At 37.7% G+C, this 24,559-nt stretch overlaps 1 protein-coding gene across 2 annotated transcripts; it reads right to left on the minus strand.

Annotated features, from left to right (window-relative positions):
- Nucleotides 1–624: 624 nt before the first annotated feature.
- Nucleotides 625–22,621, minus strand: LOC117973192 (cortexin-3-like). 2 transcript variants are annotated; one of them, XM_059022336.1, is made up of 2 exons: nucleotides 22,473–22,621; nucleotides 625–3,178 (listed from the first exon to the last, which is right to left on the minus strand). In XM_059022336.1, exon 2 carries the CDS (start codon nucleotides 3,132–3,134, stop codon nucleotides 2,844–2,846), a length of 291 nt encoding a protein of 96 aa, XP_058878319.1. In that variant the 5' UTR covers nucleotides 3,135–3,178; nucleotides 22,473–22,621; the 3' UTR covers nucleotides 625–2,843. The 2 variants fall into 2 exon arrangements, with proteins under 2 accessions (XP_058878319.1, XP_034780511.1); XM_034924620.2 differs by lacking the exon at nucleotides 22,473–22,621 and adding an exon at nucleotides 13,728–13,985 and having other exon boundaries at nucleotides 2,835–3,178.
- Between the last annotated feature and the right edge of the window lie 1,938 nt (nucleotides 22,622–24,559).

A 24,559-nucleotide genomic window follows, 5' to 3' on the forward strand; every position in this document is an offset into this window, starting at 1 on the left:
AACAGGCCTTTTGATTTTTCATCTGCAGATTAAATGACAAGGATTAAATGACATGTTGTTCGTAATTGTCTCCTCTTTAAAAAAGATTATTTTTTTTTTTTTTAGGAAAGCATTATACCCTATACCTGGGGATAAGGACTCTGTTGCATGATAAGTCACTCAGACTAATTTCTCACAAAATATCTTGATATTAATGAAAAGGTCTCCTCTTTAGAAATATGCCAACAAATGTAATACAGACAGACAGCAAGACAGACAAGGTGCATCAATATAAAACCACATTCTGATACTTTTAATAACATGTGCTAACTAGATATCTGCAAGAGTGTCCTTCCCAAGTTTCATCAGAATTGAACAAGGGGGTCACTAATTAAATGAAAAATGTACTGTTTGATGAACAGAGATGAACATGTACTGTGTGATGAACAGAGAAGCAGTGAGACAGAGACTCCATACACCTGCAAATTAGAGTATTATAGCAGCCTTGAAAGGGACTCAATATTTAGGAATGATGATGATAAATTATGATAGGTTTGAGGCCCAGGATTAAATGAACGTGTAACTAAAATTGCTTGCAAATAAAGAAATACATATATTGAACTGACCCCCCCCCCCCCAATCTACGAGATAGAACCTGAAACCAGCTAAAAACCCCCTTGTGTTTCAGTCAGCTATGGTATGCTGAAGCTATACGTACTGTAGCTTTACCTCTGAGGAATTTCACTGACATCTGACCTTCTGGTATGCATCTGTAGAAGTTGTGCAATTTGTCTGCAGTTACTTTTATTTGTGATGTGATGGTCTGAACATTCAATAGCTAGCCCTGTATTTCATTTTCTTTATCAGCAACTGATTATCATCACCATAGGGATTTTCTTAATACGACTTGAAATTGAACTTTTAGTAATATCTAGCCCTACAGCCCTCAAAAAAAAAACTATTTATTATATTTTCATTTAGAAAACCATCGACTTAAATCCTAGTACCGGTTACTCAACCCCTGGTAAGATGATCCACAATTAAAGATGATTAACAAATGTGCTGATTTGTAAGCCTTATCTACAATAGACAAGTGTCTTTGAAAAACACTTCAAGGAGCTAATCCCTTCAAACAAACAAAAAATAAAAAAATAAAAATTAAAAAGAAAAAACATACATGAGCAATTTTAGTAGGGATCATGTTAAGTTGTAAATCTGGTCAAAGACAATAGGCATCATATTGTACACAATATGTCTGATGTAGTACATTGAGGCCAAGGGGGATTTTGCAAAGAGGACATCATAGAAGGTTCAGTTCAAAGAACACTGGGAATCGTTTACTTTGTGTCCAACCAGCTATGTTGCCGACCATTAAAAACAATGGCCCCTCCAATATATTTTTTGTAATAATTTAGCAATGCTATATCTTGAAGTGCTAAACAAGGACATGCATGTTCCCTTAGCTATTATTATCCCTTGGCCTAAATCAGGAAAGACATTGTACATACAGGAAACAGGCCGGTAAGTCACACCATACTCTGTAATATTAATTTCCCTTTGGTTTTCTTTATGATATCATTCAAAAACAATATAAATTAGATATTACAGTTGCAAAGCAGCAAATACCTTTAAAAATACGTATTTCACAACTGTGTCTTATTAAGCTATTAAAAAAAAAAAAGTTTGGTTTCACTATAAGGATGAGCCATTAAATTAACATGAAAAATGTTCTTTGCTGTGTAAAAAGACCACTTGTGCTGAAGATTCCTCTTTTCTGAACATTAGAAGGGCATGCAGTGAATTGTAATGAGATGACATCGGAATCTGGATCCTTACCATGATACTGGAATTTAAAGAAGGCACCAAAGCACAGTACATCAGATAATGAAACTCAGGTTTTGCAGTGTTATAATTTTCTACCTTTATTTTTCTTTATTTTTCCCCATTTGTGCTTTACAGTCTTTGCACAGATGTTTCGTTCAGTTTGCCTATCTAGTTTGGTAATTTTATTCATCATGGCAATAGCCCAGCAGCTTTTAAATTTGTATTTCTTTTAAATTTTTCCTTTGTGGACAGCAGCAATCAGGCCCTCAACCAGCTATAACAAACCTCATCATAACTAAAGGCTCAATGCGGGAATGATCTAAAACGTCATCTTTTTAACTATCCTTGCTGTAGTCAACGTTGCATCTTACTCGGCGTACATGCATACCTTTTCATTGACTAATGAGATAATTCTACTCAACACAGTAGAGTAAGTAGTATGAAAAGAGCCACACAGGAGTTTAAAGGCATTTCAAGCACAATTCTGAGCAAGATATTCAACAGTAGTGAGGTCATAAAGCAAGCTTTGTTAATCACAGTACAGTAACCTAATGCAGTGTGCTGTTGCCTTGGTGAAACTTTGATGACACTTCAAAATGCACTAATATTTTACATTTGAAATACAGACAGGTAATAGGAGCAAAGTAAAATATAAAGGTTGTTTTCACTACCATGTTCCACAAATTCATATAAAAGTTGCTAACAGTCTGGACACATTTAACAAAGAAATGCCTAGTGGGAGGCATTGTTTTGTTTCATGCCTTAGAATGTGGATTCTGATTTGATAGCTATATAACTTTAAGCAACATTAAAAAAAATTTAATTTGTTAGAAAAGCGGATAAACCCTGTAGGAGCAATCATCCAACTGCTAAAAAGCACATCTCATTGTCTGTCCGAAGCCTCTTCCCAGGATGGGTAAAGAGGTTTATAGAAGAAGGCGTTGGTTTGCCACCCTCATGTAAACAAAGTCTTACAAAGTGCAGAGCAGTCTCGTCAGTTTTAGACTGCTTGACATTCATGGTCAAAGGCCACATGGGTGTTATGTTAAAGTGTAATCAAACTGTCCTTTCTCCAAGCCATCCAGCCCGTCAGCCCAGGTGGAGGTGGGCATGCTCCTGTAGGGATCCAGCAGGATCCGGAAGCACCTGACAATAAGAATCCCCAGGATAATGAAGAGCAAAATGACAAAGGCAAACGTAGTCTTCTGCTCCAGGGTCATGCCTGTGTTAGGGATAGCATCCCCTGCTGGTAGGACGGTGGAAGTGAAAGGCTCGCCATCCATCATCCAGGAGAGTTGAAGCGGGTAGTCCCAGAATATCCTCTTTCTCATCCTCAGTTTCCCATGGTCGAGCTCATTAGGATAAATCTTGTCATCTGCAATAGAATGCAATTCTTGTTAATTTTCTCACCTCTGTTTTAATATGGTTTAAAATTATAGGCACATTAGTGGTTATTTGTAACCACTTACTCTTCATAGGACCATGTCTGAAAAGTTTCAACAGTGGAGAAAACTGGCACTATTTCTCAAATCCAGATTGAGGTGCGTATGGTAAATAATTATGTCACATAAAGACATTGATAGATATTTCTTGTTCATTATGATTTAAAACCATGTCAGTAAAAGTGTCTCTTTGTCAAAAATCCCTATCCTGAGTATACATTTACTCTATGCAACAATTTGCGTAATGGGTTTAGGCAGCTCTTTTATTGTGCTTCTTTGTTGTGCGCTGCATGCTGTGCTTGCTCAGATTTCTGGCAACATCAGTTAAAAATCAATTAGCATTAATGATTGTTCTCTGAACAAAGTAGACTAATGGAACATTTTGAATAAAGATTATGTTGCAATAATTTTATTTGGATCCAGCTTGCTTAAAAACAAAAGAAAAACAGTAAACATTGTCTGTCATCTTGTTGCATTTTTATTGTGGACTGTCACAGTCTAAATTTGCTCAAAGATCCATATTTGTTATTTGTGTAAGCCCTTTACACAAGCAAACTGATACAGAAACTTTTTTTTTTTTTTACTAATTTACAAGTAATTATATTATCTAATATAATATTCCACCTGTCTGGTTAGATGCAATTGTTGTTATCTATTTCGTGGCAAATAATAATTCTGGCATTCTTGACCAATGTATATTGTATATAAACTAGGGCTGCTCCGATTAACAGATCAATCGGACAGATTAATCAACTAAAGAGTAGATCACAGATTAATTTTTTTTATAATTTTAATTGTGCAGAATTTAATTTTTGTATATAAAATAAAATCAACCAATAGAAGATCTGCGGCAGTCCAATCATAAGTGAGCAGAGGCGGGACATAAACAGTTAAAGATCTTTAGTAGGTTTAACAAATGGGAGAGTCAAAGATCTGCCCCTTGTTATGCAGCTGTCCAATCATGAGTGAGCAGAGGCGGGACATAATTGGGAGTTTAACCAATGGGAAAGTCAAAGAGATGTCCTGATTTTACAACTGTCCAATCATCAGTGAGCAGAGGCGGGACATAAATATCAAATCAAATCAAATCAAATGTTATAAAACGCCTTTCATGGCAAGCCATCCCAAGGCGCTTTTAACAAGAAAAAGGACATTCCGAAGTACTTTTAGTACAATAAAAACAATATAAACAATAAAAACAACATTTTAAAATTTAAAGCAAATAAAAGCAACTCTAACCGAATAAATAGAAATAAAACTATATAAAAAAATAAATATTATAAAGATATAAATGCCTTATTATAGAAGTATGTTTTTAATTTATTTTTAAAAATTGTCGGTGTGTCTCTCACTGTGCATGGTAGAGCATTCCAGAGTTCATGACTGAATGCTCTACCACCTGTCCTTTGCTTTAAAATCCTTGGGACAGATAGCAGCCCTGCATCTAGGGTAAGGGCATAACAATAGCTGAAGACTGTTATTGAGAATTTTATTGAGAACTTCAAATTAATATTTCAGATTGCTTGTGGTGTACAAATTGCTTGTGGTGTACAAATACCTGAACTCGCCACTTCCAATATTCAAATTATGAAAGGTATCCATGGCTTGCCGGTAGCTGTCAATTAAAGTATACTGCTGGAACTGTATTTTGTTTAGTACAGAAAAGGCAATATGGAATAGCACTGGCTACAACAATCTAGGCTGTCTAACAAGTCAGCACAAAAACATGATCGTTCCCAAAGTCACTTGCGAGCCGCTGTTACACTCAAAACGTTTGGACAAATCCGGATTGATGTTAAACTGGATGAGCAGAAGCGTAGGGATACAATACGTCACAATAAGCAAGTAAGAAAAAATCATCGTGAGGTTCTTAAACGCTTGATTGATTCTGTTGTTTACCTTGGCAAGCAAGAACTGGCATTCAAAGGGCATGATGAAGGCAACACTTTATCTGATTTCTGACTACGACAGCATGTTAAGCAATCACTGTCAATAGCTACAGTATTCTTGGGTACCTCTAACAAGATTCAGAACAGCTAAATACGGAAAACCCTGGAGAGACATACAGACAGGAAGATAAGCAGACAGGCAGGGAGCCATACAGACCGACGGTCAGAAAGATAGCTTCCATATATTTCATATTCTGATACTGATAATAACTCGAGGTTAAGGAGGATCTTAGCAAGTTTAATCAATTTGACAAATGGTTCTCTAGATAAATGTACAAATATTAATATGGCATACAGAAAGTCAGACAGCCTCCATATTCTCCATGATACACTCATAATGTTAGGTCACTTACCGTAACCATGGTTCCCTGAAAGAGAAGACGACCACCAAAACATTGACCCACTTTGCGGAGGTGATAGCCAAGAGGAAGGCTGCCTTCACAGACAGATACTTCAACTCCATGGAGCATATGGGCTCAAACAGGGCCTTCGTGAGAGCCTCCAGTATAATATCAAGGCTCCATTCTGGGAGAACGACCCTCCTTGGAGGGTGTAATTGCAGAGCACCTTTAAGAAACCGGTTTGCCAAGAAATGCGCACCTGGAGATACCGGAGTCTACGGGGGCAAGGCATGCAGAAATAGCCGCTAAATAAACCCTGTGCAGTGCAAGTCAGGCATCCTTGGGTGGTGCAAGGCAGGCATCCCTGGGCGACGACGCTGGGCGAAGCAGAGCTGGCAACCCCAGGCGATGGCGGCAGCGGACCATCGGTAGGCGATGGCGGCAGTGGACCCTCGGGAGGTGGCGGTTTTCCCCCCTGCGCCGCTCAGCAGCATATGCTGGGGCTGCTGAGGATTGCCAGCATCCTCTCCTGGTCCTTCGAGTGGTGCAGGGAGAGGCAGCTCCTGCTTCCCTCCCTCTGGCAGTGGTGGAGACAGAGGCAGCTGCTGCTTCTCTTCCCCTGGCAGTGGAGGCGGCAGAGGCTCCTCTCCTCCTGGCGTTGAAGGCGGCAGGGGCTCCTCCCCTCCTGGCAGCGAAGGCGGCAGGGGCTCCTCCCCTCCTGGCGGTGAAGGAGGCAGGGGCTCCTCCCCTCCCGGCGGCGAAGGCGGCAGGGGCTCCTCCCTCTTGGGTGCTGGAGATGGCCGGGTCTGGTCCACCACTCAGAACCACTCAGCAGCATCCCCCACCAGACCCTGGTTCCACACCTCTTCATACTGGGGGTCCCCGTAAGGGCAGTCGTCCCGGACGTGCCCAAACTCGCCACAGGCGCCGCACATGGGAGCCCCTTCCATCCTCCTCTGCTCCTGTTTGGCTGCCCAGTCCGGGGGTCCAAATGGAGTTGGAACCAGGGACCACCACTTCTTAGGCTGCTGCTGCTGCTGTTGCAGCCTCCTTCCCATTTTTAATAATTCAAAGAAACAAAAATAAAAATAAGGCACCTCCCGTAACTCCTCTGCGATCCCATGCCGGACACCACTTGTGACAGGGTTGGCCGATGTGGTGACACCAGGCCAGAGGCAGGAAGAAAAACAAAGGAAAATACTGCAGTGCAAAAGGCGCGGCATGTGCCATTTTTATTTTTAAACAACCAAAATAAATAAAATATTTTAACAAAAAAAACACTGCTCCCAGAGCAAAATAAATATTCAAACAAAAACAAATCTCGAAAAAACACAACAAAACTCAGGTCAGGCTGGGCAATCGCTTTCACTGATCCTGTATTTTGATTTATTTTTAAACTCCTCTCGCTCTCTCTCGCTCTGTTCCTCCTCTCGAACAACCAACCCAAGTGCAGAGCGCTGCAGGCTTTTATGCAGGTGACCATCTCCCAATTAGCAACAAATTAATCACTTAATCAATTCGGGAGATGGCCACCTTCTACATAAGGTTTTTACATACTACTGGCAGAGGACGAGCTGCCAACCTTGCCTCTGCCAGAACACATTTAAATGAAAATAACAAAAACATACGGCTTTGCTGTCATATTTATAAATAAATAAATCATAACAACAACAACAACAACAACAACAATAATAATAATAATAATAATAATAATAATAATAATAATAATAACAATACAAAACAAATACAAAATAATAAGTTCCACAGGGGCGGAGGGGTACCCCGTTCTAAAATAAACAAATAATACATTTAAATCAAAATACAAAACAAATACATTTTAAAGCAGGGCTTTGCCCTGCCCCCTTTTCATGTGCAGGGCTCCTAGCCCTGTCACAGCCCGGCACACTGGGGTGAGCGGGCCTAGGCAGTTGGTGACGTCTACTCTACAGCGGGGTAGGTGAAAACACAGCCCCGGTGGAAGAAAACACAGTTGACTGGCTGTTGTTGTTTTTAAAATTGTACTGCAATGAATCCACAGCACGGAATCGCTCGACAGTGGGGGTACAGCAAAGCCTATCCCAAGTGGAGGAACTGCGTTCTCCCCAAGAGTGTAGGCTAGAAAAGACACACACATGCACTCCTTTAAATCAATACTGCACAGGCAGTCGCTCACATACGACAGACAGCAAAAAAAGGAAGCCTGATTGATTTGGAGCCGCTGATTCCACGAAAGCAGCAACCCAGCTTTCAGCACGAATGCAGGGGAACTGCAATCGACTCAGAAAAGCTCTTTTTCAAAACACGCTCAGTTCAATACAAAGTCTTACCTTACCGTCTTGAGAGGTAAGAAAAAGAAATGGCTTCCATTTGATGACAGGTTCTGATGACAATGCTGATCTGTTTTTGTCCACTTAAGCCTTTCAATAGGATTTGGGATATTCATGCTCATATAGGAAAACATTCCAAATATATTTAAAAAATCACATACAATTAAAAAACAATGGACCTAGATCAGTGGCGGCTCATCATAAGAGGCTATGGAGACTAAGACTACATATATATATAGTGGCAGGGCAATTAGCCCAGCGCAGGGAAAATGAGTGTTTGTGGCAGGGAGAGAGTTAAAATCTCCCTGCCAAACTAAATTGTTAATTATTTTATTGTTTAATTATCACCTGCACCTGGTAATTGTTGTAAATTAGTGCCAGGTGCAGGGTTTAAAAAGCGTTCAGACAGTTTGTTCTGGGCTGCTGTGTGTGAAGAAGCCCGCTTGATAGTGTGCTCAAGCGTATAGAAAGAAAAAGGTACTGTATATAGCCTTTTTGTGTGTTTTGTTTAGAAAACTGTGTTTTTGTTTTGTTTTGGTTAAACAAGTAAACAGCTTAGCTGTCCTGTGTGCGTTAGGTACCTGTTTACATTTAGTTAGTGCTCAAAAAGGAGCTAGGTGTTTATTTTGTTTTTGTTTTGTTTTTGTAAATAAAGGTGCGCAACCGCGCTAAAACTGCGAGTTCCTGTGTTGGGTCAGTGGATTTGAAAGGGGCAACGAACCCGAGAGTTGCATCTCGGTTTACAATATATATATATATATATATATATATATATATATATATATATATATATATATATATATATATATTTAGCCTCCCCATTTATTAGTCAGGAGCCGCTACTGACCTAGATAAATCACCATTCAGAACATACAGGCAGACTAAATTGAAATGGAGACAGAGCAACAATCCTTCTGGCAGCATCAGCAGACTAAATTCATTTTCATTTATGTTCTAGAAAAAGACGTTCAAACTGACAAATGATCTAATTTAAGGAGAATGTTGATGATTTACAGATTTCTGGCAGCTTGAAGATGCACCTTCACGTACCAAAAAGAATAAATGATAGCACTTCACAATAAGTGACATGAATTCAAATGTGATCTTCCCCATGTGTTTATATGTTGAGTTCTGTCTTATAGCTGGTCTCATTTGAACCAAAGCCATCTTTAAGCAAACGCTCAGTGTAAGGAATTTGTGCTTGAACCACTATTGGCAGAACTCAGTGTTTTCTATTCTACCCATCAAACAAACAAAATCCTCATGTAACTATGGCGATAAAAGATAACCATAAACAAACTGTTGACACTAAACCTCAAGTTCAAAGAAAATCCAAACATCTTTTACTGAGCAGGGAGCTTGTCACATAGAGTGATACCAAATGATCCTCAAAAAAAGGAAATGTTTCTCTTCTGAAATAACTAATAGTTTTTCATTTTTTAGTGCTGCTGTTTTTGTTATTAATTATTGGAAACTATGTTGTGTTTCTGAAAGGAGAATCCACCCTCTAATCACATACGTAACAGTTCCTATAAATAGCCCTATCGCCTATGCCGCCTTGTCGTTTCTTTTTTTGGTGTTTCTTACCTGGCATTATGGATTTGACTCCGCCAAATGATACTTCCCGCATCGGCAGTCATATGTCTTCAGCTCCCGGACCTAGCAACCAAACTTCTAACTTTTTTTTTTTTTTTTAAAGCTCCAGTGATCAGACCCTGAATTAATTAATCAGTAAGGACTCGTCTTGTCCCCACACAACACAGACGTTCTGAGGGCGTATAAGCATCTTCCTATCTCACAAGCCTAAAGCCAAAATCGCTTTTACGCCAAGCAATCCAGAGCAGAGGTGGGCTGGCTATCGATCCCAGAGACAGAGATCAGCCCTGCTTTTTACCCACTCTGAATGTGCTCGGTGTCTGGCCAGTAGGGTTCGCTGTTGTGCAATAAGGAGAAGCAATCCCTGCTGGTTTCCCATCCCCCACTCCGGGAGCGTCAGAGCCAATGTGGCACCCCCTTCAGGGTCCCCAGCAAAGTTCAGCCTCTTTGCACAGCCCATTGTTACGCAGATTTCTGTATCCCCATAGAATTATGTATCCCCTTAGATTTGACGCCTGCGTAGATCAAGATCGCTATATGCGAACGCTTCTTCTGTTTCTGAACAGTATTTAGATGTAATAAAATTAAAATGTGTTTTAAAAGAAAAATACAGTTTTATAAGGTTACTTTTAATCAAGGGTTTCGTGTATTGAGCAACGCAGGAGGCTGAGCGTACTGTAGGAAATAAGTGGTGTTAAATGTGCTACAGAATTAGTTTGGTCTTGTTTTCAATATTTGTTGCAAACTGCAGCAGAACTCAATGGCAGTGTTTGAGAACACAGCGGGACTCGGGCACAGGAATATCACGCATCCACGTCCAGCTTTGAAAAACTGCATCTGCACAGGCATGGAATCAAACGTGGATACAGAATTCTACGGGGCTACAGAAATCTGCGTAACACCGGACGCTAACTGGCGCCGTCCAAACTGTGTGACATCGTACGGTCCCAGCGGCAGCGCTTTAACTAGAGGAGCCACTCGGGGACCCTAAAGACTCCTCTTTATCTATATTTTACAAATATATCTATCATAGTCTTGAGCTGTGTGATTATTTTGTATTACAAGGTATGTCCTTTTGGGGGTAGGTGGTAGTGCCACTCGTATACCCGCTGGCATGTTATAAGATATAAGATATAAGATATGGGGGATGGTGGCTCAGAGTGTCACTTGTCCTGCCCGCTGGCATTAGCTATCATCAATCAATAGTCATTACATCATAGTTCAGCCAGCGTATAGGGGCGGCTATCGAGCGCCAATGGAAAGGCCATGGGCCAAAATATTGTAGGGATCTCGGATAATGCAGGCAGGTGCATCACACAGGGCGAGGCAATCCACACACAGGCGGAGGGCAGGCGCGAGCCCGGGACCTCTCGCACTACTGGCAGACACTCTCACGAGCACCCAAACCAGACACTGCTGCCTTCCCCCGTGCACACTACAAATATATTGTGTTTCATCATGGGCATGGAGATCTGTCAAATGCAATAAAGGATTGTTCAATTCAATTATTTTGTGGATGTCTCCTCTCTGAAAATATATATGGGGCACGAATGTATACCTTAATGTTTTTTAGACATTGATTGGCATGTCAAAACACTAAAATCAAAACGTGTCTATAGCTATATCTATCTATCCATATACTATTTATAGATACTGTATATATATATATATATATATATATATATATATATATATATATATATATACACTACGTGGAGTCATGAATACTTTATAAATGATCTTAGCTCTATAAAACAAGATGTTCCTATGACAATACTCTAGAAACAGCAATTACATTTTTAATATAATCAATACATTCAATGTACTTTGAAGCAAAAGTAATGATTTTCTTCTTAAAAGTTAAAAGGCCCTTTATCCAGTACAAAGTATTGATTAAACTGTGACTTGCTTCCATTAGAGCAAGTCTGAGCATTTAGCATTCAGAGGGCATCTGTGACATTTGTGTGAACAAGAGCCAAAGAACTTCATAAAGTTGAGCTTATAAAAACACCTTCATGAGTCTCCTTACTTGACACAAATATGCTTTCTTATGTTTTGTAATGTGACATATGAAGGAATACTTTCTCCAAAATATGCTTCAGTACAAATGTTTCTGTTATTTTTTCATTACTGGTGGACAACAAACAATTGAACAACATGCTACTTCTGCAGCATATTTATCTCCTTTTTCCATAATAGCGATAAGACGATTTTTAATAACATCTAAATATAATTTGGTATTGCTATGAAAACAGGTAGAACAATAATACTGAGCAATGTTCTTTGCAGAAAAAGGTAAAGATTTGCAAACTAAATGCAAAATTAAAAAGTAGTGCATTAAAATACGCAAGTTGATGCCTTACATACATACATACATACATACAGTACATACATACATACATGTTGTCTGTATATGAACCTAAGTACAACCCATTTTGTTGTACACAATGACAAACCAGTAATTCTCCTTCAATACATACTCTACAATACCTTTAAATAATAAAGTTTAAAAGTAACGTTATTCTGCTACTAGGTATTCAATGGACAATGAGACATCCGTTGCGTTCACTCTATATTGTTTTCTTAGCCTGCCAGAATACTCACTTGTCTAGGGAAAGTGACAATTCTCTTTAGCTATGTCAATCAGTTCCGATGAATGAACTCATCCCTGACAGAGATTCTGATTCCCTAATGTGCCTCGTCCGGATATTTAATTCTGCATCCAGCCATGAGTGATTGTTGCATGGTCAAGGCTGAATAAGTGCAGATCTACAACAATGTAAGGCTTCAAACAAATTGCAGAAATAGATGTCTTTTACACAGGGACACTGGCTAGCCCCTTCACCAGGAAAATCAAATAACGCCTTGTCATTGCTTAAAGTCAGACTCTTTTCTCCCTGTACAACTTGGGTGATTCTCATGAGCATTATACTGAACAAATTCATTTCCAGTGGATTTCGTGGCATATGATAACAGAAACAAAGTAATGGGTTTCCATCATTAATAATACAGTACAGTACGTATATCCTACTGAATTGCGCAAGAAATTGAACTGTATACTGCAATTTGCGTTGAGACCAATAAGATTAAAGTAGTCATTCTTATGACACAGTGCATTTGCTCTTATGTTAATTACATCCCGATATGTTTATTGAATATACTCCTGTGTGAAACTTGCGATCTGCTGATGCTGAGTCTCAAAAACCAGGCTCTGGTTTATGGGAGACAGGGCTTTCTGTTGCTATGCACCTAAGTTATGGAATGCTCTTCCACGGGTAATTAAGGATTCAAAGAATGTGAATATTTTTAAAAGATACCTAAAAACACATTTCTTTAAATTGGCATTTCAGACACTATTTCATTATGAGTTTGCGCAGTACTTGTGTTTTGTGTGTTTTGTTTTAACATATATAGCCGGCTAAATTATTTATATAAAATAAAGATTATTATAATTATGGTTTATGTTTTTGGAGTGATCTAGCCAATAAAGGAAACATGCTATAGAATCCAGTTGTTATCAAGTCAAATTATGTTTATCCCTATCATTACATTTCAAAATATTTAGCTTAGTTTATTATATATATATATGACAACATTTAGAATGTTTAGAAATAGAATAGGCAAAAAATATTCTGTGCTAAGTGAAATGTGTGTAAAATGTTTACAGAACATATAATTTGGCAATATAAAAATGCAGTTAAATGTTTGCATTTAGCATACTTAAGAATATGTGCAACATTCAGTTTTGTTTTTTAAATACTACAAGTATTATCCTACATATAATAATCCTCATAGGTCTAAGCTTCTTCTTTAGTTATCTTAATTATGCAATATTAAGCTGACTTGAAGATTAGAGAAAGACTATACAGACCTTTAAAAAACATATTATGTTAAGCAATGCAATCTACCATTATATGTTGTCATAAGAAACAAAGCCATTTTTTAACAAAGGCTAATGAAAACCTAAAGTGAAAATTGGTTCACTTGCAGCTTGTCAACAAGTGAAATACAAAGTAACAGCCAGGGGATAACTAGCTCACATTCACAACCCAGCACAAAGCAATACCATTTCACAAGAATTATATTTACAAGGTAAGTAAATTATTATGCAACCCCCTGAGCATATCCAGGATTTATCCCCAGGTGACAAAAAATCTACACAATCACATTCAAAATTGAATTACAAAGGCTTGCAAACCACCAGTTCCTGCTTTGAAATGCAGTACATGGATGCACCAATTAGAGAAAAAGAGTCAAACATACTGCTACCTTTATCAATCTGCGAGAAAACCGGGTCCATTTCCAGAAATTAGGTTTTAAGGAAAAATCTGAAGGTTTCACCCATTTTTATTGTTTCTTTTAGAAGTCCACCGCCTTCTTAAAGTACAGGTGCCAGGGTGTTATTATTGTTCCCAGATGAAAAAACAAAACAAAACAAAGGTAAAACAGAGCTCTTCCCTCCAGTACAGCATACAGATACTGCAACTCATCTGTGGTTTCTATCAACAGAGTGGAGGCAGGCTTCAAGCTGTGGGTATGAGAGAGAATGCTTCAGGAGAGCATTAAGATTCAACAGGAGTATGTAATCACCGGGCATTCCCACACCTCATACACAATCGAAAAGCCTGAACACTAGCACCATACCCCTTCTTCTGCTGTATTAATTCCTGCCAGAAATCTGCATTTTGATGCCAATTAGCCCATTTATCAAACAGACCTTTTATTGATCTGATTATATAACCTTCAGGCAAATCCAGTGAACTGGCAGACTTACCTGAAGCTGTGAGGAGGACGGCTGCTTGCCATTAAGTTTAAGAAAATAAGTTGACCTTCCAGAAAAACCTGCTTACTTCAAAACCCCACAGCCTTTCTATAAGCTACAAGCTAGTGTTACAAGAAATATTGCAGCCAACAGAAAAAAAGCTTGCATTTGTGAAACACACAAATGTGGAGTGTGGAGTAGTGGTTAGGGCTCTGGACTCTGGACCGGAGGGTTGTGGGTTCAATCCCCAGTGGGGAACACTGCTGTTGTACCCTTGAGCAAGGTACTTTACCTAGATTGCTCCAGTAAAAACCCAACTGTATAAATGGGTAATTGTATGTAAAATAATGTGATATCTGTATAATGTGAAATAATGTATAATGTGATATCTTGTAACAATTGTAAGTCGCCCTGGATAAGGGCGTCTGCTAAGAAATATATAATAATCTATAATGTTTAATGTTATTATGCTCCTTCGGTGCTTAGTAGTGCAGTCAATCCATTTTTCAGTTCAAATTGAAATTCTATTAGTGATTTGGTATAAAATTGCTACTAATGAGGGTACACGACCAAGACATTTGTATTGATGTTGTCTTTAGTAGGACACATTACTATTTAGACCAGCTATAATTAACAATTCAGAACATGATGCTCTGAGGCAACAAAACCCTAAACAGAATTTAAAAAGAAATGTTCAAGCTCTCTATATGCTTTTACAACATACATGATCACACACCTGATACCCTCCCTTCCCCCTCCTATCCTTCTCTCTGTGTAGTGGGTGTGGGTGGATTGGTGTGTGTTGTTTGACAGTGAAAGTGTGTGTGTGCATGTCTGCTACCTTCTGTCTCTGGGAAAACAGGATTCACTTCTAGAACTGAAACCTGAAACTAAATTATTGACATTTGAATGATATTCCTGATATTCCATCAATTGTTATTCACATGGTTTGCTATTCCAAGCATAAAGGTGAATTGGTCAATTGAAGTATAGGTTTTATAATTACTTACTGACATAGCTTACCCTGAACAGTTTATTTAAATTCCCATAAGTCTGGAAGTTTTTGTTTGCAGGATACTGGTTCTATTTTTGTGTATTTCATGTTCTAACAATTGTAAATAAAACCATTGTCACACTGACTGACAGAAGAAGGTACAAACTGTTATTCCAGGTCTACTAAATGTTTTAATGCTATTGAATTGTTAAGCATGCTTGTTAAACCCCCCCCCCAAAAAAAAAACCCTGCACTAAACCATTTATACATATGTCTAGTTATTTCTAAGAAACAGAGAAAAAATGAATTGCTGTACCTTATTAATTACAAGTTAAAGTTTTATTCCGGATTAGGCAAGGTGACTTTTTTTTAAATATTTCCTTATATATCCAGACTTTATTATCTATCACATACTGTATGTTGTGTTGACAGCACAGCAGTAGTTCACTTCAAAGAAATATTTCAAAGCCAAATAGGTTTTACGTTTTCAGAACTGATCTGGAGTAAGACTGCTTAGTAGTTTAGATTGACTTGTCTAAGGTTTCAGATCCTTCTTAATAGAAAACAGGAAAACACACCTGTAATATATATTGCCTTTAAAAAAGTTATACTGTCAAGTTACTATAAAGTTACAATAACTGACAAGGTTTTTTTTTTTTTTATTATTATTCTGTAACGTTCCTAAAAATACAAAACCAGATGACTGATTTTAGCCATACAGCCAGATAAAAGGACTCGCTCCAGGATGCTTTTTTCTAGTATTTGCCATTAGAAACTAAGGAGCTTGGTCCCTGCTGGGGATTACTTAAGACAATTACTTTCTGCTTGCTTAGTGATTATATGTCATGAACTGATGAGCAACAGAGACAATTATATATTATCCCTGACAAACACAATTTAAAAATACAAACTCTATGGTTCTGTATGCATTTGGTCCCCTATGCAGCCTGAAAGCCTGCTACCTCTGTTTTATTATTTCTCAGTATAACTGTGCAAAACAGGTGCATCTGCTTTTGTAATGGGTGTGCGATTATATACGTGATTTCTAATGCCAGAAATTCCAGTTATCTCATCAGTAAATGAAGAAAGCATTAGGGCCATATTGCCAAGGCCAGTGTTCTCTGGCCACACAAGACGCCAGGTGGGAAACTTCTCTTTCGAGGTTGATTTTGTGAACATTGAAATTCGCTAAACACAGCGAAGGGGCCGTACATGTATTACAGCCATTGTTCTTTTGCCAGAGAAAATCCTAGTTGGTGAATTGATATTTTGAGAGAGAGGTTTGTGACCTTGACATGTGTTAAAAGGCACTGAGATTTACTGAAGTAGTAGTTCTAGGCCAGACAGAAAGCCAGTTGGCTAATTGTCTCTTTGATTTTGTAATTAAGTTAAACAGTTATATTTAAGGCAATGTAAGGTGGTAACCTAATATCATTTTTGTTAATTTTGTCAACTGTTTTGTGTTTAATAAATGGTGTTATGTAAATAAAAGTGATGGCATCCTGTTTAAGCAATTACTATATATCTGGGCGCCTCATTCTGTCCCATGTACTGTCTCAAAGTAGTGGAGCACAGTGAGACAAGTTGTGGTCATTCATTTGAATGGCCATAGCTTCCTTGTTTTCCATATGACAAACCTAAAGTCCCTTTTACATATAAATAACTTCATAGCCTACAGCCTGACGCTGAAAGATGTTTTTAATCTCTCAGCATTACAGGTCTGTGCCCGTTTAAAACTTTTGTGTCTCACTGTGCCCCACTTTCCCATATGCGTTGTTGTTAATTTAAATCTCTATAGTTGGTTCTTTTAAATATTGAAAAAATGTTGTTGAATAAAGCAATGAAGTATTTGAAAATATACAGGGGTTGCTTATTTTCCTTACCTCCAATTACGATTGTTTCAACATTGACCACCTAGTACTGGGCAATGTTGTCCTTGCCCGGCCAATCTTGTTATTTTAATCTTTATGACGACAGTGACCAACAAAATTGGTCAATGCTGTCATTGGCTGTTGTTTTTGGGCTCTGACAACAATGCCCGGTCATTGATGTCATTGACCGACTTCGGACTAAGGCCTTAACACACACACACACACTCACACACACACACACACATATATGTCTTGCATACCATTCAAATCCAGTGACAGAATGACCAAGTGAACTCCACTTACATATATATTTAGCATTTGTTTACAATGTTTTTGTTGTGTTGTTAAATAAAACTACATTATTTAAAATTATTGAATCATTTGAAAAAAGCTGCACACTGTCCTGGAATCCCAGCAGCACTTGTTAGAAGCTCTTTAAAACAAACAAACAAAAAAATAGAATGGTTTGTAAGCATTAGAGGTCTTATTTGTGACGGATTCTCCCCAAATCTAAACCTCCCACAGTGCTCTGACAGAAGTGTAAGTCAAGTCTATTATTAGTGTCAGGAGCAGGTTTCCTCACTGTGGGTGAGATCATTAAATATAGACTGAATCCAATTACTGAAGGACAGAAAAGATCACATCAAGTTAAAGTGGCCATTAATTATTAACAATTAAAATATAACCAATACAACTGTACAAAGACCACATGGTTAAATAAATCCCTCTTATAGATGTGCACAACTAACGTACAAAGAATTTAGCTTATTACCATTATTAATACACGTGGTGAAATTTAAAAACGTTTATAAATGATATACTGATAAAAGAAAGTAAATAGTGGAAAATCTAAAAAAAAATAATAATAATAATAATTTGATTCTCTGTGAACAAAGTACCTAAGAGTAAATACTTCATAATATGAATATCATACCAGTACAGTATACTTTAGTCCTACTGTTTCCAGCAACCCTTCATCATATATTTACATAGCGTAAAGTTACCATGGTGGTAGCTGTTTAAGTGAATACATCACTCTGTTCTGGTTATGCACTTCTTCCAGTTCAAACTCAACCTACACAACCTTGTATATGGTTTGTCCTATACTAATCCCTGCTTGCATATGATCTGCTGTACTGCTTTCTATACCTAATGCTCATGTTGGTGCTCACGCCAGCATGAGAAAAAAACAACCTAATAACTGCATGTCCCCCGGCTGGATGGTATATTCCTAAAGCAGTCAACAAGACAAACTAGCTCACGGTTTGAAGCTAGATACAGCCTGCCCTGTGCATTGGACTTCAAACACAATCAGGGACAGACCCCTGTGACGTGCGAGAATATTTTCACAGTTCATAAATCAGAAATCCAAATGTTTCCTTAAGGTATAAGCCTGCTGTAAGCTACAAACGTATAGAATGGCAGCATTTTGGCAAATTCTAGTTTTCTAACAGCATCACAGCATTTTGTATTAATAGATAAATGGTGTTCAGCATGTTAATGCTAATTAATCTATGCGTAATTATTTACTGCATAGTTTTCAATGGAAATGTGTGCTTTAAAAAGAAGAAAAGCTTAAATAATAGTGTCTCCATTCAGAACAATAAATCGCTAATTTACAAATTGATTTTAAAATCGTAATTTTTCCAGAAAGAAGAATGTCTTGATTTGAAATTGTTTCATTGGAAATCTGTTTTTCATCCTTTAAACAAGTTGTCAGTAAGTACAATGACTTACATAAACAAACTGCTTGGTAATGGTAGCGTCTGTAGCAGAGTATGCTGGCTTGAAAATGGTACATCACATATAACTTAAAAGCCCTATCAAAGGTCAATTAAAAGAACAGTTTCATCCTCATATGCTTCACAGATTAAACACGTATCTTTGGTACATAAATAACCGTGGTAATGCGATGCAGCCACTCGATTGGAACACTGTGTTAACATAGAAATGTTATAGATCAAAATGGAAACCGAAAACAGTGGAAAATCCACGGGCCACCTAGTGTGCAGGGTCAGCCTAGTGAAGGCCATGCTTCTATATAATATATAAAATACAGCTTGGCCATATGTTTTGAATCACCCTACAGAATTAACTAATTTTGCTACATAAAATCCAATAAAAACCTGCGGAATAATGTTATATTAATATATTGAATTACATACTGCCTTGTAGTTTTTCATAAACTGAATAAAAAAACTGACAAAAAATTGAAAAACGTGACATTTCGAAATCTAGCACTGTACTAATATTATGGCTTCCGGTAGACTTTTGCGATATCATTGTGTAGTTTCTTTGATAACATGATGTAAATAAATGACCTAAATTATGTTTGTATAGTTTTATTTTTAAAATTATCTCTCAATCCTAGGTGATGCAAAAAGTATTATTATTATTATTATTACTATTATTATTATTATTATTATTATTATTATTATTATTATTAACAACAACAACAACAACAACAACAGCAACAACAACAACAACAACAATAATAATAATGTTATTATTAGTAGTAGGAGGAGAAGGAGGAGGAGGAGGAATCGTAATAGTATTATGTGTTTTTTTGGTGCTGGGTAGCCTAAATGACAAAAATGTATGGCTGGAATCTGTCAGAAGTTGTTGGTTGTACATAGAAGTCAGATGAATAACCTTGGAATAAAAGCCGTGAGGTGCATTCAATTAAATATTATAATTATTGGGAGAAATTTATTATACTTAATCTCCAAAGAAAATGTGCAACATGAAAACAAAAATCTATTGACAAAGGTTTGACAAAGGTTTTCACTTCCCAATAGCTGTCAAAAAATGTTGTCTAAGCAGAAAATAGGCCAATCTCAGGGTGAAATTTTGAATACGCATTTTTGTTTACCTTTACTGATATATTAATTTGCATCTCTGGACAAAATGTATTTGCAAAGTTGCTTTTCATCAATTATTAATGCCATATCAAAAATAGAAAGTAGTTCCCACATCAGAACGGCTGTCATTTTCAGATAGGGACTGCAGCTTAACGAACAATACTGTGCAAAGCCTTTGACACTTTTGAAAGCATTAACATTTTAATTAGGTAACGTTTGTACCCACTGTATAGTACAGTAGTTTTGCTGCTTTGACAAAACTACAACCGCGGATTGGAGGAGAAACGGTTGCACTCGCGTGACTGACGATACAAAAAAGGGACGTGGCAAGGTGATTTGTTCCTTTTGTTATGGTTACACTGAACCAAGAAAGGAGAACTGAATTAACCGTGAGTGTTTTTTTGTTTGTCGAGTCTAATTGTACTGTTTGTTATTATTAGACGGCTAACAAGATCCGGAGCTGTCTCTTAAGGCCAGCATTAAACCCGGACAACACTTCACAACTGTGCACAAATAAATTGTATTTCAGCATGAGCACTTTAGCACTCACTCTGGACTTGTGATCGTGTGTGTGTTCTACTGTGTTGGTGTACCGTAGCTCCACCCCCTTTCTAGATGGCCGACTTCCACCTTTCCCTGGAAATGAATAATGAATTGTCAGACCATCCAGTCCGGGGCACTCTGTTCCCTTTAAACAGCGCCCTCACAGGTTGGGAGGGAGATTTATAACCAAGATTCATTCTTTCTCTGTCACACCCACATTTTATATCATCGCTTTGTGTGATATTGATTCTTGGCAGGAAGACGCTTAAAATAAAACAATAATAATAAACAATCATCCAGTTAATTTAGAAAAACACCAATCACACAATATGACACGATATGTGAATGCATGATTAAAAACAAGTCAAGGAATGATATTTGTACCAGAACCAGTACACTTATATTCAGTACAGATGCATACAATTCACAATTAATAATAGCAAGGAAACACATTTTAACTACCAAGACTAGAGCATGGGTTCTCAAACTGGGGGTCACAGAAAAGTTTAAGGGAGTTTCAAACGAACACGTGCTTATGTTCTTGTAATGCAAGTCACAGATCAGGGATGACCCATTAAGGAACAGAGAAATTCACTACCTTGGTTTTGGATATGATCCTAAAGCATGTCCAGTGACAAAAACTGCAATTTTCCTGCAAATGTTCACAGTGTACTAAATGATTTGTAGTTTGGCTTCATTAGGATTACATTTTCTTTTCAAGTTAGAATAATGATCGCATTACCAATGCCACTCATAAAAAATGCAATGTCTTTGTGCCCTGACAGCTCAGGGCGACAGAAAGAATAAAAAAGGGATATACTAAATAAGAATGGGGTAGTATTTTATTGAAATGTTTCAGAAAAAATGAAATGTCTTATCTGGCAAACCTGACAGGGATAATAGCGGTTGAACAGTTATGGATTAATTAAAAATATTTTATTCATAAGACGTTCATTTTACCGTAAAAACTGATACATTCAAGTATGATACAGAAATACCGGTAGATACTTAAAAAAACTATTTGGTTACCAAAGTAATATTTACACAATGCCAGAATACCAGGCAATGCTACTTGGTTATTGTATTTTATTTATGGAATATAAGGATAAATGTGACTGTTAAATCTACCATTACATCATCTGCAATAATGTTGATACCAGATGATAGAAGCCCTGCTGTTTTTATTTTTTAATTTTTTTATTTAGACTAAAACATCATAACAATATTTATACTGGCCTGTTAAAACTCCCTAAACAAGACTGCAACGAGCAATAGGAATTCTACTGACTGGTAACTTTTGCTAGAATTACCACAGTCTTTTCTGGAACTGATATGTAAAGTACAAGATCATTCCTGGCCTCATCTATTCTTGTGCTGACAGCTGGTGTGCTATTGCAGGACGTTTAACTGTTGATACTATTTGTCTGATCAACTCTGTACCTAAATATTTTTTAGACAATCTATCAATGTGGTCAGTTTTTAAGACCTGAAACGTATTTGTGTGAAACAGTAACTTGTTTGCTTGTTTCCTCTGTGCTTACTTGTAACATACACATTAAGGGCAAACAAGTTAGATAACTCTAAATTATACATTTTTTTAATGTATACATATTTAAATGAACAAAGTTTGGTATCGAAAAATGAAAAAAAGCATAAAACAATTTCCCTTAAGTCTAATATGTTTATTACAATGATGTACTGTTAACAACTATTATATAAACTCACTCGCTGTGTACACAATGGGAAAGCATGCACTTCATGAAAATAAATCAGTAATGTCCCTGTCCTCACACAAAGTTTACTAGTGTACTCCACAGCCTGTATCATTTCTAGTTGTGCAGAGAGGTAAAGACAGGTTCCAACTAAATATATGTCCTTAAGTGTTTTCTATCACTAAATGTCAAAACAGCAAACCACTGTGGTGTTTGCCAGTGTTTTTTTCTTCAGTAACATTGCTAAAATATTATACAAATTCCACCTTACCCTAATGTTGAGTGTGTTCCAGTCTGTCCTTACTGCTCAGTGTGAATGCATCCTGCATGTTTCAGATTGGACCCTCCCAGTGGAATTTTGATCCCACTGCCAGACTGCCTCACTGAGCCTCTGTGTTGACCCTGGTGTCCTGTGGCCAGCAGAACAGCACCGGCAGTGTATAACTCCTGTCTCACAGGCACCCTGACTCACCCAGCATGTCACCATGCTCCTGTTTGCCAAGGACTCCTGATCCGAGCAACATGTTATTAAATACATGTCTACTGGGGTGTGACATTTTACTTAAATGCTCAGTATGTGAGCCTAATGTATTCCAGCAGTTTTTCTTGAATAATGCCTTGCAGCTGCCATGCAGCATTTATATGGCTTAATTTGCCTTTAATTAGCCAAAAGGGGTCCAGTTCCAGTTTTGAAGACGATGGCCCTGAATTTCTTTCTGGCTGATGGTAGCATTGGATGAAATGTCATGGTATAGTGAATGAAATGTCACCTAATTGTATAGTCCTTATAGAATGTTTTTTTTTCCTTTCCGATTATTAGCTTCAGTGCTCTTTTAACCATACCCCCTTTGTGTTGTTGAATACTTTTCTAATATATGTTTTGAGGTATATCCACACATGCTGTGGGGTATCTAGCCAACATAGACTGGTGAATTTGGTGCACAATGAACACAAGGATGGAATTTAAAAAATACCCATATGGCGCGCTGTTGAAACCCATACATTATGTGTATATCACATAGTTAATTAACAATGGAATTCAAAATGTAAACACAAAAAATAGAGCAAACTGAAAATGTCTGGTAGGGCAGTCACAACAAATCTTTAACAAGGCCACTTCCTGTGTTCTGTGCCAGTAGCAAATTGTAAAACTCTGCATCAGCTACATATAAGGGGTTCTCAAACTTTTGTTGCTGGGCACCCCTTTGAAAATGTTTCAGGCTGTGATGCTATCATATGAAATTACTGTACATCAGTGATCCCCGGCCTTTGCTGGCCCATGGGCAACAACACTGAATAAGTAACGCACCACAGGCAACATCTTACTTTGCTCTAACTATCAGTCGAAGAAACATGTATTTGTGGCAAGCACAAAATAGGAGGCAGAATAGCGCTCCCTCAGCCTAAGAAACATTTATGTGTATAAAATAAAATATAGGACCTACATCTCAGACAGTGGTGATTCTAGAGTATTGCACACAGGGGGACACCAAGGGGGGCCCAGTTTAAGTATGGAGGGGCACTTCAGAGGTTCTACAGAGTTTTCACATCTAACTGTGTTGATTAAAAAAAGAAATCTGGAATGGCATAATCTGAAGCAAAACTGCATTAAATAAAGTGGAAAACACACAAACACACAAACACACACACACACACACACACACACACACACACACACACACAAAATTGTGTACCTTCCTGCAATTTAGCAAATTCTGTAGTGCCTTGAACCCCCCTAACTTTAGTATTAACCTGGACAATAAAGTATAGAGGATATTAATCTACCGAACCAAAAACAAGCATTAATAGACTGCTATTGCAAAAAATTTTCTACATTTTATCTGTAACTGTACTAGTCTGTATCACAGCAGGGAGAGGCGATACTGTTAAGGGATGTGCACTTATCCTTAAAGTATAGCTCAAGTCGAGTAAAACAAAACAAAAAAAAGTGATTTATCTGAACAGTACAGCACGGCTGGAGGTCTGGCTTCATAATACATATTTTACTGTTAGGAAATAAGTGTATATGCGCTGTAATTAAATGCTAAGAATTTTAAGGTTATGACTGTATTTTGTGATGACACAACCCCCCCTACAATAGCCATGCGACCCCCCCCCCCCCCACCCCCTTTTGGGTCGGGACCCCCAGTTTGAGAAACGCTGAGCTAGATAAATCACAGCATGTGAGGATATACCACTTTATGTAATGTTTCATTCACTTTGAAAAATCTCTTTAAGTTGCAATACTATAGAGCAGCCCTCTTTTTTATGCTTGTCTGCAACTATTTACGTCCCTCATGCTTTATTTGCTGGAAGACATGTTAAGTGCCATACCGCTTTACTGATGAAATGCCTTTT

Source organism: Acipenser ruthenus, chromosome 1 (assembly GCF_902713425.1).
Source record: "Acipenser ruthenus chromosome 1, fAciRut3.2 maternal haplotype, whole genome shotgun sequence".
NCBI classification, from domain to species: domain Eukaryota; kingdom Metazoa; phylum Chordata; class Actinopteri; order Acipenseriformes; family Acipenseridae; genus Acipenser; species Acipenser ruthenus.

What these genes read in the sequence shown, in the direction of transcription:
- LOC117973192 (XM_034924620.2), bottom strand. Translation starts at nt 13,758, where the DNA reads ATGGACCCGGTTTTCTCGCAGATTGATAAAG. An exon ending in TTTCTCGCAGATTGATAAAG is followed by an intron (nt 3,179 to 13,727) that starts GTAGCAGTATGT and finishes ATTCTATTGCAG; the next exon opens with ATGACAAGATTTATCCTAAT.